Genomic DNA, 14,541 nt, shown 5'->3' with positions numbered 1-14,541 from the left:
GAACCAAACATCTGGTTCTGCCAGGCCTGAAATGAGTTCCAGTGTACCGGTCCAGCAAGAGATGTGCATGTTGCAGTAGTTTACTTACAGGGTAATCATGGGTCACATGTTATGTGATGACTTCAAACTTTATTGCTGTTTCAGTTGTTCTCAAGATCCTTTCCAGGGCTGTGCAGAAAAGATGGACCTCTGTGGACCTCTGTTTGGTTCCGCATTTACAAAAAATATTGACATGTATCTGCAAAATGTTTTTCACGTTCATTCACAAAGCTTTTGGAAGGGGGTCTGTATCAGTCCTTTTGGGATTTCTTGGCCCGACTGATTCTCCCCCTTTACTGATGATTTTCATTAAACTGTTATAATTTTTGATACATACACTTTTATGGTAATCCCTGACCAGATTTGGAATCAGGGGTGATTAACAATCAGTTTGACACCAAACATGCCATACCAGCTTCACAGGTACATACCTCATACCATCTGTATTAATTGATTAAACAATTAATTATTGTATCTATGTGACTGATTCACATCAGTATAGGATACATGTGTTCTGGGTTGCACCTCAACAGATGTTACACTTTGTGCAGATATTACATCAAATATTCATATTACAAACAGCACATCTTATCCATAGATAGGCGTGGCCGTTAGTTTGTGGTAATATCAATATAAGTTGCACATCTGGAAACAACATATTTTGTTTGGTGTGGCTTATGCCAATTCATCTTCTCCAGAATGGATAAAATACACCTTAATTCAGTTCTTTTAACATAGCATGTTAGAACAAAGAAACTTGGTGACGGTCCACCAAGATCAGATAAGGACCACAAAGGAATGTTGGAATAGAAGGGGGGGTTTTTAACAAAGAAGACTCTCTAAAAGTTAGGACACATTGGTTACACTCACTTTCCAGATTGTTCTGGTATACCATGAGAACATATATACAATGGTAGCTATACCTATCTATTTATTTAAATTTATATGTGTTCAAGTGCAAAGGGGTAAAATAGGTGATACTCCATGAACATGGTTATAAGGGTGGCACACAAAACACTAAGATTGTCTAAGGGCACATACAAACATAACCTATCTGTATATTGAGACTAGTAGTTATGAGTAAATAAATATACAGGGTATACAAAAGCCAAACTTAAATGAAACTTCCTTTAGGGTGTTTGTCTGTTGGGTGAGTGATATATAAGGCAGAATGTATGGGGAGGGGGTAAATCTTTGGGCAATAAAAGTTGGAGTGCTGGCCTCCCTTGTTATCTGTGTGTGTGTGTGTTTATGTGTGTAACCCCCCTTTGGTGCCTCTCGTACCAGGCTCGGCCTTGTCTCAGGCCACCTGGAATTTAGGCCCTGTGATATGTGCATGTGGGATCCTACACATATAAGTATATATGGCACTATTCTGACTCCATAAGGAAACCTTTATTGTCAGTGTACAGATGGAAAATACAAAATATAGACGGAAATATATAAAATTTACATATAGAGGGGAGGGGAGGGCGAACCCCCCCCCACTCATCAGGCTTACATTTCATTACATTTTGTTTTATTCAGAATCAGAATTCACTTTATTGGTACAACTGCATGTACTATTAATTTGTTTTGATAGTTTTAGTGCATTCACAGACAACATAGAACATATGTCAGAGAAAAACAGTCATTTTGCATGGGTTTGTCAAGCTGAACAATCATTCATTTCCTCTCTAACATACATCACACTTCAGACAGAGTAAAAAGGGATACAGTCAAACCTCGGATTGCGAGTAACTTGGTTTGTGAGTGTTCTGCAAGACGAATAAAATTTTGAAATAAATTTTAAGTTGATAAACGAACGAGGTCTTACAATACCTGAATTATGTATAGGATTTGTCTGCTGAGCATTACATGATCACAAATGAGCCGATGGTTCTCTCTCTCTCGCTGCGGGATTGTGGGTAATCGTCTCCCATGCTCGGTCTCAGTTGGCGTGCGTCACTAATATAGTTCAAATTCAGTAGAAAAGCACCACCCGAATAAGGGCGTAGCAGGGCGAGCGATGCATCTGTTTAACGTCAATGCAGTGTCGTTTCCGCAAAATCAAAAAGGAGGCAAAAACAGCTGTCATTGGATAGGTTCCTTTTTAAAGTGGCACAAAAAGAAAAAGATTCCAGTGAGCCAACAGATAACAGTGATTCCGTTAGTTATAGTGAGTCGTCCTACAAAATAACCCTCGTCCTCTCTCTCGTCTCCCTCACACCATCCACGATTCTTTTCAAAGGTAAAGTGCAGGTTAATTTGTTTTATGTATTTTACTTTAAGAACATAAGAAATTTACAAACGACAGGAGGCCATTCGGCCCATCATGCTCGTTTGGGGAGAACTTAACTAATAGCTCAGAGTTGTTAAAATCTTACAGTATCTAGCTCTGATTTAAAGGAACCCATGGTTTTAGCTTCCGCTACACTAGTAGGAAGACTATTCCATACTCTAACTACACGCTGTGTAAAGAAGTGCTTCCTCAAATTTGTTTTAAAATGTTCTCCCGCTAATTTCCACTTATGGCCACGAGTTCTAGTATTTAGACTAATATTGAAATAGTCATTTGGCTGAACAGCATCCAGACCCGTTAGAATCTTATAGACCTGAATCATACCCCCCCTTAGTCTCCTTTGCTCAAGGCTAAACAGATTCAGTTCCGCTAACCTCTCCTCATAAGACATTCCTCTAAGACCAGGAATCATTCTCGTAGCTCTTCGTTGCACCTTATCTAAGGCAGCAATGTCCTTCTTGAGGTATGGTGACCAAACCTGCACACAGTATTCTAGGTGGGGTCTTACCAAGGAATTATATAAGTGTAACATCACCTCCCTTGACTTAAACTCCACACACCTAGAGATATAACCCAACATTCTGTTGGCCTTTTTTATTGCTTCCCCACACTGGCGAGAGTGGGACATGGAAGCATCAACATACATACCGAGATCTTTCTCGTAATCAGCTACCTTTATTTCAGTGGAACCCATAAAATATCTGTACTTTATATTTCTGCTCCCTGCATGGATTACCTTACATATATCTGTGTTAAATTTCATCTGCCAAGTATCAGCCCATTCGATAATTAAATCCAGATCCTGTTGAAGCCTCTCTGCTGCTAGATCAGTATCTGCTACACCGCCCACCTTGGTGTCGTCTGCAAATTTAACCAGTTTACTGTATGTATTTGTGTCAATATCATTAATGTAAATTAGGAACAATAGTGGTCCTAAAATTGAACCCTGCAGTACCCCACTATGAACGGAGGCCCACTGTGACATTGTGCCTCTAATAACTACTCGCTGCTTCCTGTCAGTTAGCCAGTTTTCGATCCAAGCTGCCACAGTTCCTAAAATCCCTGCAGCTTTAAGCTTTAGCAAGAGCCGTTTGTGGGGGACAACATCAAAGGCCTTCTGGAAATCTAAGTAAATCACATCATAGGCCTTTTTGTGATCAATTTCACTTGTAGCTTCCTCAAAGAACTCAAGTAGATTCGTTAAGCAGGATTTACCTCTCCTAAATGTATGTTGGCTATCCTTTATAATGTTATTTGCATCTAGGTAATCTACCATTTTCACTTGAATTATAGCTTCCATTATTTTTCCAGTAATACTAGTTAAACTGATTGGCCTATAGTTTGCTGGATTACTTCTATCCCCTTTTTTGAATATGGGTGTTATATTAGCATGCTTCCAATCTGATGGTACCACACCCGCAGATAACGATTTCTGGAATATTAAAGTTAAAGGTTGGCTAATAATATCCCTCATCTCTTTTAAGACTTTAGGTAAGATGCCATCAGGGCCCTGCGATTTATTTATTTTGAGTTTAGCTAGGCTTAGTATCACATAAACCTCAGTTATGCATATATTGGTCATAGACGATGCTGTATTCGTATTAATTGGTGGTAAGTTCTCTACTGTGAACACCCGTGAAAAATAATCATTAAACTCATTTACTATATCTATTTCGTTATCAATTATAAGGCCCTTACTATCCTGCAAATTACTGATTTCAGCTTTTAGAGCTCTCTTGGAGTTAAAATATTGGAAGAAACCTTTACTGTCATCCTTAGCCTCCAATGCAATTCTTCTTTCTACATCCCTCTTGGGTAGCCTAATGTTATTTTTTAACTCTGCCTGTAGACTTAGATACTCCTGCTTAATTTTGAAATCATTAGTTATTTTCCAATTGTAGAACAGAGCCCTTTTCCTCCTGACTTTATTCTTAATTTCCTTAGTAAACCACCTTGGTTGTCGTTTCCTAGATTTAGTTTTGCTGGAAACAGGTATGAAGTCCTCTTGCACTTGCAACAATGTGCTTTTGAAAAATTCCCATGCCTCTTCAATTGTTTTGCTATTTAACTCTGTCCAGTTTACAGTTTCTAATTTCCGTCTCATACCATTAAAGTTAGCCTTCCTAACATTGTATACTTTTAATTTCGACTTTGCTCTTCGGACACTAAAATTAACCTCGAATTTAACCATGTTATGATCACTACAGTACAATGGGTCTAAAACCTCTAATTTTCCAATCCTATCCTGGTTATTAGAGAAAACAAGATCAAGAAGGGCTTCTCCCCTGGTAGGAGTATTAACAAACTGAGTAAAAAAACAATCCTGTACTAATTCCACCATCTCAAGTTCATTTACAGAAGAGCCAGAGACTGTGTCCCACTGTATCCCAGGTAAATTAAAATCACCCATAACCACCACATCATTTTTATTACTCATAATCCTGATATCATCATATAACATTCTGCTTTCCTCTACAGCTACATTAGGTGCTCTATAACAAACCCTGACAATTAGGCCATTTGAATCTTTAGCATCAAGTTTGATCCATACAGCTTCTGAATTTTTATTTTTATCAGTGAGATCCCTTGCCTGCAAGTTTTCTTTTACGTATACTGCAACACCACCTCCCTTCTTGCTTATCTGGTCTCTATGGAACAACGTATAACCATCCATATTATATTCATCACCATCATTGTCACTCATCGATGTTTCAGTTATTCCTATAATGTCGTAATTGTCTGAAGAAATTAAAGCCTCTAAGTCATTAATTTTGTTTCTAATACTCCTAGCATTCAAATACAGACCACTAATGGTAGGCCTTTTACAGTGTCTACTTTTAATATTTATTTGGGCTTTCCGTCTCTCCCCACATAAATTCTTAACTGACCTCCCTGCCCCCCCAGTCCCTAGTTTAAACATTCCTCAACTACTCTACAAATACGCCTTCCCAGTACACTGGTTCCCCTCCGGTTCAGATGCAACCCGTCCGGCTTGAACAGGTCCCACCTGTTCCAGAAGGTCTTCCAGTGCCCCATAAACCTGAACCCCTCTTTCCTACACCACCATTTTAGCCACGCATTTAATTCCCTTATCTCAGCTAACTTTGCCTGACTTGCACGTGGCACAGGAAGTATTCCAGAGAATACCACCGTGGATGTTCTGCTTCTAAGCTTATCCGCGACTTCTATAAATTTATCTTGCAGAACAGCCCTCCTGCCCTTTCCTATGTCATTGGTGCCAATATGCACCACGACCACTGGATCCACCCCGGCTGGGGCCAAAAGCCTGTCCACTCGATCTGGAAGGTCCCCTACCTGGGCACCAGGCAGGCAAGACACCGTACGGGACCCTCTATCACGGGTGCACACATAACTATCTACACCTCTTATAATTGAATCCCCTACTACCACAACCTCCCTCTTACTGGGGTTAGGTGGCTCCTTGGTGCCCAAGGGCCCACCTGCCTCCCCAGTCTCATCCCGGCTCTAAAGCTGGAAGCACCTGAAAGCGGTTAGACACCGTTACTTCAGGTGATGCCGCCTCTGTGAATTGTGTACGCCCTTTTCTACGTCTACGACCTACGTTCACCCAGCTCTCTCGACCTACCTGTTCATCATTCTCCCCCCTCCCCGCTTGTGACGTACACACAGTCTCCCTAGAAGGCGTATTAACTCTCTCCTTTAACTCATTGTTATGTTGGATGAGAGCCAGTCGCTCCTCTAGGTCACGAACCTCGACCATGAGTGAGTCAACTAACCTACATCGCTCGCAGACGAAGTCCGACTGGACGCAAGCATCCAGAAGGGCAAACATCTTGCAAACACAACACTGAGTTGGCCCCATAATTACCTAACTCACTATGTCCCCGTCCTTTACTCCCAGCCCAGTATATTAATATAGAGTATTTAAACTTTTAGTTGATCTAATTCACGTATAGTTAAAACAAAGTGCCGCGTACACTAAAACACTAAATTAACACTTGCGTTAAATCGGTACTTTATTATAAATTATCCGGCAGCGTCAGCGATAACAACCTTTAAATTAGATTTTTTAAATAACCAAATTAACAATTACTTACCCGAGATTAACTTCCTGCTGAACCACGTTTAGCTAATCTAAAGCGAAGTTGCTCTAGGGAGGCCAAAAAACCACAAAAACCCTCTCAAAGCAGGCTACTGCCGGAGCGGGAAAAAAAGTGGAAAATGTCCTCCCGGCTCCGACCGGCGACCGAGCAAAGCTCCGGAGCAACTGACCTTTTAGAGTTAATGTTACCGATGTTCGATAATATTACCCGCGGGTGTTTGATGCGAAGGACGCAGACAGAAATGCCGCTCGCGCCCGCAGCTGTCGGTAACACTCACGCTGTCAATTAACAAGGACAGACAAGTACACATGTAAAAATAAAAGTTAAAGATGAAACAACAACAACAACCAACATAACCGTGCTGGCACACAAACACTCAAATATACTTTACAGATAATTCAAATCAAATCAACCGCTTCAACAGGCGCACAACACAACACAAGTGCACACAGCTACTACACCACTCCCGCACAGTACAGCAATCCCAGCAGCCTCTACAGCAATTCCAGCAGCCTCTTTATATTTTGTATTAATCATTTTTATATGAATATTTTTGGGTTGTGGAAGAATCATCTGAGTTTCCATTATTTCTAATGGGAAAATTTGCTTTGATATACAAGTGCTTTGGATTATGAGCACATTTCCGGAATGAATTATGCTCACAATCCGAGGTTTTACTGTACTGGTTAAAAGCGACATGTGACACTCTGATAAGGTAAAAATGATTCCTCCAGCACACAGTGAGCTATCCCAGCATGCACAGGGACACTGAGGAGTTTCTATAAACCCAAAACCCTGGGCAGAGGGCTTCAGTGAATGAGGAGGTGAAGCTGTACAGGAGGGTCATTCCATCAGAGGAGACTCTGTAGAAGGACAGAGTACCAGCTGCCCAGTCCAGATACACTCCTACTCTGTGGGAACCTGAGGGGTTTATGGGTATGACAGTCTGTTTATTATTGTGCCAGAAAGAGTAGCTGTCAGGACAGCAGAACAGCATCCATGACTTGTCATTGAATCCAAGCCGACAGTCAGCACTGAGTCTTTTCCTCCTAATACCTTTATAAATTACTCCTATCCAGGCTCCAACTCCACTCCACTCAACCTCCCAGTAACAGCAACCAGTCAGACTCTTTCTGCACAGAACCTGGGGCCAGCAGTCAAATCTCTCTGGATGATCAGGATATGGCTGCTGCTTTGCCCCCCATGTCATCTTCTTGTTCCCCTCTGACAGAGACAGGAGTCTGTTTGCTGTGTTGGGGTCCAGTGTCAGCTGGCAGGAGTCTGTAGGCAAGAGGAAGAGCGATTAATCCCATCACGAAGCCCAGCATCTCCATTATTATCACTGTCACACCTCACACACTCACTAACACAGAACTCGCTCCAATACACACATTTTATTCCCAATATACTCATGTAGCCGCCCGAGTCTGCGGCGCTCCGGCTGCCCCCTGCGCTGTGAGACTCGCTGGGGACCGAACTGCACTTTAGCCTGCAAGTTACTATTCTGTACGATACATAAAATATAAAAACGAAGCAGGAATTCAAGTATGTGAAATACCTCAGGAAATGTCGGACGCCCGCGCGACGCCGGCGGGAAGACGCGCCAAAATGATGCGCGTGTTAAACTAATAGGCTTAATTACAGGTAGATAAAATTACAAACAGCATTTATCAAACATGTTAACCATAAAATTATACGACACAGATTACCACTAAAAGTGAGCTTGTCTTTACGTCACAATATGAAGTTCTTTCAAACCACTTTGGACACACACCTCTCTCCAGCAGCGAGCCGACGCGATGCTCCCAACGCGGAAATGGATGCATCTAGGCTGGTTCTCCGTACACTGCATATACGTACATGGAAACGTTCATAATTCTTCGGTCAAGCTGTGTACTTTGCACATGCACACAATGTGTCCTATTTACAGTCAGGACCATACATATTTGGACACTGACACAAGTTTTACTATTTTACCTGTTTACTGATATATATTCCAATTGAAGTTATACAATGGGCATGGACATAAAGTGCAGGCTCTCAGATTTCATTTCAGGGTTTCCACATTCAAATTGTATGAAGGGTTTAGGAGTTTCAGCTCGTTAACATGTGCCACCTTGTTTTTTAATAGTTATTGGACAATTCACTTAAAAGCTATTTCATGGACAGGTGTGGGCAATTCCTTCATTCTTTCATTATCAATTAAGCAGATAAAAGGCCTGGAGTTGATTTGAGGTGTCTTGTTTGCATTTGAAGATTGAGGTGTGAACATACAACATGCGGTTAAAGTGTTCATTGATCCTCTGTGCATGTGCCTGATTGGCTATCCTCATAGCTCGGGACAGGTTGCCTCTGGACGTCCTGAGGGCAGCCTTGTCTTTAGGTCTTAAAGCTGCATTTCTGATTCTTAGCTGTGTGAGCACTTCCCTCATCATCCAGGGCTTTTGGTCGGCTCTCGTGGTCATCGATCACAGAGTTTATATACTCCTCCAGGTTGATGGTGTCACCATTTATAGCAGCCTCCTTAAAAATGTCCCAGTCAGTAGATTCAAAGCAGTCTTGGAGAGCTGAGACGGCACCAGCTGGCCACACTCTTACTGACTGGTTTGTTGAGCTTCAGCAGGGATTTATACGCAGGAACCATGAACACAGTGACACGGTCTGAGTAGCCGAGGTGAGGGGGGGAAGCGCCTTGTAGGTCACAAACGTTGTACAAACATTGTTCAGACAGATTATCTCTCTAGCTGGGAAGTTCACATGTTGGAAGAATTTGGGGGAAACTGGCGTCAGATTTGCCAATTATGAAGAGAGACTCAGGATGTGCTGTTTGCAGTTTGCTGACGGTCTCGTACAGTTCAATCAGTGCCCGGTTAGCATTCACGCTAGGCTGGAGGTACACAGCAACCACCAGCACACAGCTATACTTCCTCGGTAGGTAGGAAGGCTGACATTTTACTGATTGTTTCAGATTGAGAGGGGGATATAGGGCTCTCAAAGGAACAAACAGGCATGCTTAGGTTCTAACAGAAACACTTTATTAAAAGTAATACAAAATAACCTTGCATTAAAATCAATACTAAGATATTGCAGTGTTTCCCCTACAATTATATTAGGGGGGCACCACGCCCCCCCAACGGCACCTCCCGCCCCCACTTGAAGGTCAAGTTAATTTTATTTAATCTTACTTTCTATTAAGCGCCAGATCACAATAGAAGTCATTTAAGGTTACCTTTCCTATAGAACAGGTATATACAGTGATCCCCGCTATATCGCGGTTCAGCTCCCAAGGCTGCAAGAAATAAGTTTCACCACCTCAACATTGGTGGTCTTCCTACACAACCTAGCACGGTGGTTAGAAATCTTGGTCTTCTAGTTGATTCAGATCTATGTTTTGATGCTCACATAAGAAGTATTACTAGAACTGCGTTTTATTATCTATGGAACATAGCCAAGCTTTGTAAGATGCTTTCACTTCATTATGCAGAAAAATTAATACATGCCTTTGTAACTTCCAGACCGGGCTACTGTAATGCCCTCCTTTCTGGTTGCCCATCTGGATCCTTACATAAACTTCAGCTGGTACAGAATGCAGCAGCCAGAGTTCTCACAAACACTAAAAAATTTGATCGCATTACACCGGTCTTATCCTCCCTTCATTGGCTACCAGTTAAGTCTCGGACTGACTATAAAATACTGCTATTAACCTATAAAGCACTGAATGGCCTTGCACCAGAATACCTTAGTGATCTGCTGACCTCATACAACCCCCCGCGCTTACTTCGTTCTCAAGGTGTGGGATATCTGTTACTACCTAGGGTAGAAAGAGCTATGGCAGGCTGCAGAGCTTTCTCCTATAGAGCTCCTCAGCTGTGGAATGGTCTTCCACCGGATATGCAGGTTTCAGGCTCACTCTCAATATTCAAGTCTAGACTAAAAGTGCACCTGTTTAGTTTAGCTTATAAGGACACTAGTTCTAGCTCTAGCTAACTTCTCATTCCCAGTTAGACCTATAGTGTGTGGTGTAGAGCTGAGTGGGGATTGGTGCCATTGGCTTTGGATAAACTGAATTGACAGTGCTGTCACTCTAGCTTCACAATCGCTTGTGGGAGTGCTGACATTTCAGGGACTCCCCATGCCTGCATTCCCACCTGCCTCTCCCTCCTACTTATGCTGCCATAGCCATATCTGCCGGAGCTTGCACATTGCACTTAATATTGCACTTACTTAACTGTCAGCACTGCCTATAGTCTCCCCTACTTTGACTAATTGCATATTTTATTTCCTCTACTCCTCCTGGGGTGTGCTGCCTGGAGACCTCAGTCTATCAAGATGTCCAGCACACCCTGCTACATGTGACGTCGCCACTGCCAATGACGATCTTGCATCCAGCTTGCCGTTCTGCCTGTGTCATCTTCCATGAATGACCCGCTGCCTGCCTTCTGGTTGCCTGCCGATTGGAGGGAGCGTCGGCACCGGCTTGTCATCTCCCCCCTGCTCCCCGTTTGTGTCTCAAATTTATGACTTAGACAGTGTAACTTGGCAAATCTCCGATTTGACTCTCCCTGCCAGCCCCAGAAGGATGGGCTCCCCCTCTGAGTCTGGTCCCACCCAAGGTTTCTTCCTCTTGGGAGTTTTTCCTTGCCACTGTCGCCTATGGCTTACTCACTGGGGGCTTTGGGTGGGGATGCTGTAAAGCGTTTTGAGACGATGTAATGTTGTGATAATGCGCTATACAAAAATATATTTGTTGTTGTTGTTACTTCTTTTTTACAACTGAGACCCTCTTGGTCGATACCCTACATTTTTTAATGGCTGTTATTCGGCTCCCAGGGGGCCTCTGACATTTACCTTGGCTCAATATCATGAGGCCAGAGCCCTCCTGTGGTTGTGCTGTTAATTGCCCCGTTATGGCACTATGTACCACGTCTTTAGCAATATTTAGTGCAGCTGCTTTTAAATGTGATTTTGCCATTTTGAAAGTCCTTTTCAGAAACGGCACTGCCATTCTGAAGAGACCTTGAAAAAGTCCCCCCACCATACATAACAGGTGCCCTGGCATATCCAGGGAGACCGTTACCCGCTTGGGTTATGTAGTATTCCACATATCTATGCGGATCAGAAAAGCCGTCAACAGTGTGCATTATTGTGGGTAGTACTGTTTAACAAGTCGGAAATGCAACTTTATGATTGGTTTTCCGTAGCTGAAGGGTATCAACTTGTTCTGGTCAGTCTTTAACTCGATGACTATATTATCAATGTGGTTCTTGCAGAGCGATATGTAATGACTCCTGTCCTACGATAATGTAACCATCGAGTTGTGTTCCCCCGCAATATGTACACCGTGTAAAAGGGGGATATAACTGTCACCCACTCTTTTGTGCTTGACAATGTCTGCAACTTGTTTCTTATTTATATTATACACACCTTCTTCATCTATCAGCGGTCTGTATAATCAATCGGGACCTCCGTATAATAGACACGTGTCAAGTGCTTGTTATCCATCGCAACCCTCTAGCAATAATGACACAGTGTTTTTTAACTCAACTCACTTTATTTAGAAAGCATTTAAAAATAGCCAGACACATTTTGTCAGGGTCAGCTCCTGTTGTCTCAGTCATTTGTGTCCCTTCCCCGTTTGGCCAGCAGACATCACTGGCCATCCTGTCCCTCCTGTCAGTCTTTGTGTGTCCCCTGTTTCCTACTGTATCAGCCACATGGCTCAACATGTTGCGCATGTGGCTACCTGCAAATCCCTTTCATCATGTGTTCGAATCTCACCTCCTCTGTTTTTGTATTTTGTTCCCTAGTGTTTCATTTGTATGAGTTTTCTTGTTCATGTGTCTTGTATTTGGTTTTGGTTTCATGCTTTGTGCCCCATGCTTGTGTTTTTACCTGTCTGTTATTCCCCTAGTGTAGATTCTGTTTCTTATGCCTTGTCTACACATACATGGGTATTTTTTTAAACAGTGCTTTTTCTCCTCCGTTAAAGAAAAAATCCCCGTCCACACGAACATTGTCTTCTAAAAAATTTCCGTCCACATGAAACCGCCAAAATGCGCTGTCAAGAGCATGCCAAAACAACAGGCGGCATTATAACTCTAACCGTACTGCCATGTTAGCCAATCAGAAGCCTACTGTAATTGCCAGTCCTGTTAATTTGCAAACCATGGCGCACATTCCGACGCCTGTGTTGATTAATATAACGCAAGAGTGACTCATCATTTATCTGTACACATGTAAGAAGTCCTGTCAGCAAGGTTAGCGCAAGCACTATTTCGGCTAAGTCCGCCATTGCTCAAACTCGCCTAATGTAAACAGCAAAAAGCACACGCTCTGACGTTAAACAAAGTGGACAACGGCGCACAATCTGACGTTTCAAGCCAAAAACTCCCTGTCTACATGTCGACACTGAAAATGGAGTTTCTTAAAATCTTCACCCTGGATGGAGTTCTGCAAAAGCTCCGTTTTCAGTGACCTAAGACGCCGTTTACGTGTAGACAAAAGCCCAAGATAATGTACGTTTTAAAAAATACCTGTGTACGTGTGGACAAGGCATTAGTTTCTTTGTTAGAGTTCCCTGAGTTTAATTATTAGTTTCAGCTGTTGTCTGTTTTTGTGCCTGCCCGTCTGTGTTTACCTGATTGCTCGTTGCTCTGCCCCCTCCCGGATTGGTTAATTGTCTGTCTCACTCCTGCGGCCTGTACTACGAAGCGGGGTAACTGGCTTATCGGGGTAACTTTGCGAGTAACTTGATGACGTGTGGTGCAACTTCACGATTAACCCGTACTACGAAAGGTGGATAGGTTTTAGTTGAGATATGTTGCTATAGCAATTTACCCTAAGTCTCAAAACTGCTCCGAGCAGATTTTGTTCTTGGTTAAGTCGAGGTTTCCGCGTAAGCCAGCCCTATATGAGCACCACCCCTCCAACTACAATTTCTCAGAAGCCAATGCCGGCGTACCTGGATGATCTGTACGACATTGGCGCGTGAATCGTGAGGGGCTCTCTCTGTTAATATGTATGAAATGGAGCAATGGCATATTATATGCATACAATGTATTAATTAATACTGTAACTGTTACAGAGAAAGTTATTCTGAAAACCCAAGGGGTGTGCATTGTCCACTGATCAAAGCACACTTCACTAGATGTGCCTGTCTTGTCTAGTTTTAAAGTTATTAACCCATTCATGTATTGTCCCATTATACATTATACGGATACATTCGAACATTCAAAATATAATTAAAATTCGCATGTAAAGCAATCTGGGAAACAAAGGGGTGTGCAACAGTCGCCATGAGCCCAAAATACTAAACCACCATGTCATTACAGCTGAAAGGACCTATATTATATTAGCTATTAACACGATTTTGCACAAATCACAAAATGTTTTGAAGCGGAAAAATAATCGGTGTGCATCGATGTCTGTGTACTGGACATCACAATTCTGTCATTAAAAACGCCCACTTTACTTCTGTAAAGATATTAAAGCCAGAAAACTGAATATGGAATATGAGGCTAACTTAACCGCGGTGACAGGTTCCTACTGTAGTCGTTTTCTCACTATACATATGCTTCTGTTTTGTCCTGTTGTAAATCATTTAATTGTTTGTTAGACAGTGGCTCACCTTCTATTAAGTGTCATATGAACAGACACCTTTTTATTATTAGCTGTAAAACATAGAAACATGCTATTAAGTGGAGGCTAGACACAACAAATCTTTCATAATGAGTAGAAATATAAATACAGTACATAGCCCTACCACTTGACATGATGTTTTATATGTCATCTTGACTTGCTGCCATGTACGCTTTACTATTGCATTTGAAATCGGATCAGTTATTGTTAACATTAGATTTACATTATGAGTAACATTACAGTAATGGAACTTCAGGGAGCATTACATTACTTAGCAGCATATAATAGGTAACTTCTGAATTGTGTCGCATGTATTAGCCTCTGTAATTATTAACAGTATTTCAATTCTTTTCAGAAAACACGTACTTCATTGTCTAATACTCGGTCGTGAGATATTTTAGACCACATTTTATGACCGTGAAAATGTATGTATGCATTTTCTCTGTCGTCAATACGTTGCCAACAAGCCTGCCTGCTTTTGTTGGCTGCAGTGGTATT

General features: G+C 42.1%; 1 protein-coding gene across 1 annotated transcript in view; it reads right to left on the bottom strand.

Moving 5' to 3' along the window:
* Positions 1 to 333: 333 nt before the first annotated feature.
* The window catches only part of LOC140588908 (tripartite motif-containing protein 16-like), a 28,384-nt gene continuing 14,176 nt past the window's right edge, over positions 334 to 14,541 (bottom strand). The window contains exon 6 of the mRNA XM_072711560.1: positions 334 to 7,686. Within this exon, the coding sequence (XP_072567661.1) occupies positions 7,151 to 7,686 (536 nt within the window). The 3' untranslated portion in view covers positions 334 to 7,150. The remainder of the gene's footprint in view (positions 7,687 to 14,541) is intronic.

Source organism: Paramormyrops kingsleyae, chromosome 4 (assembly GCF_048594095.1).
Source record: "Paramormyrops kingsleyae isolate MSU_618 chromosome 4, PKINGS_0.4, whole genome shotgun sequence".
Taxonomy (NCBI): domain Eukaryota; kingdom Metazoa; phylum Chordata; class Actinopteri; order Osteoglossiformes; family Mormyridae; genus Paramormyrops; species Paramormyrops kingsleyae.
Note: the sequence above shows the minus strand (reverse complement) of the source record. Positions and strands in the feature narration are given on the sequence as shown.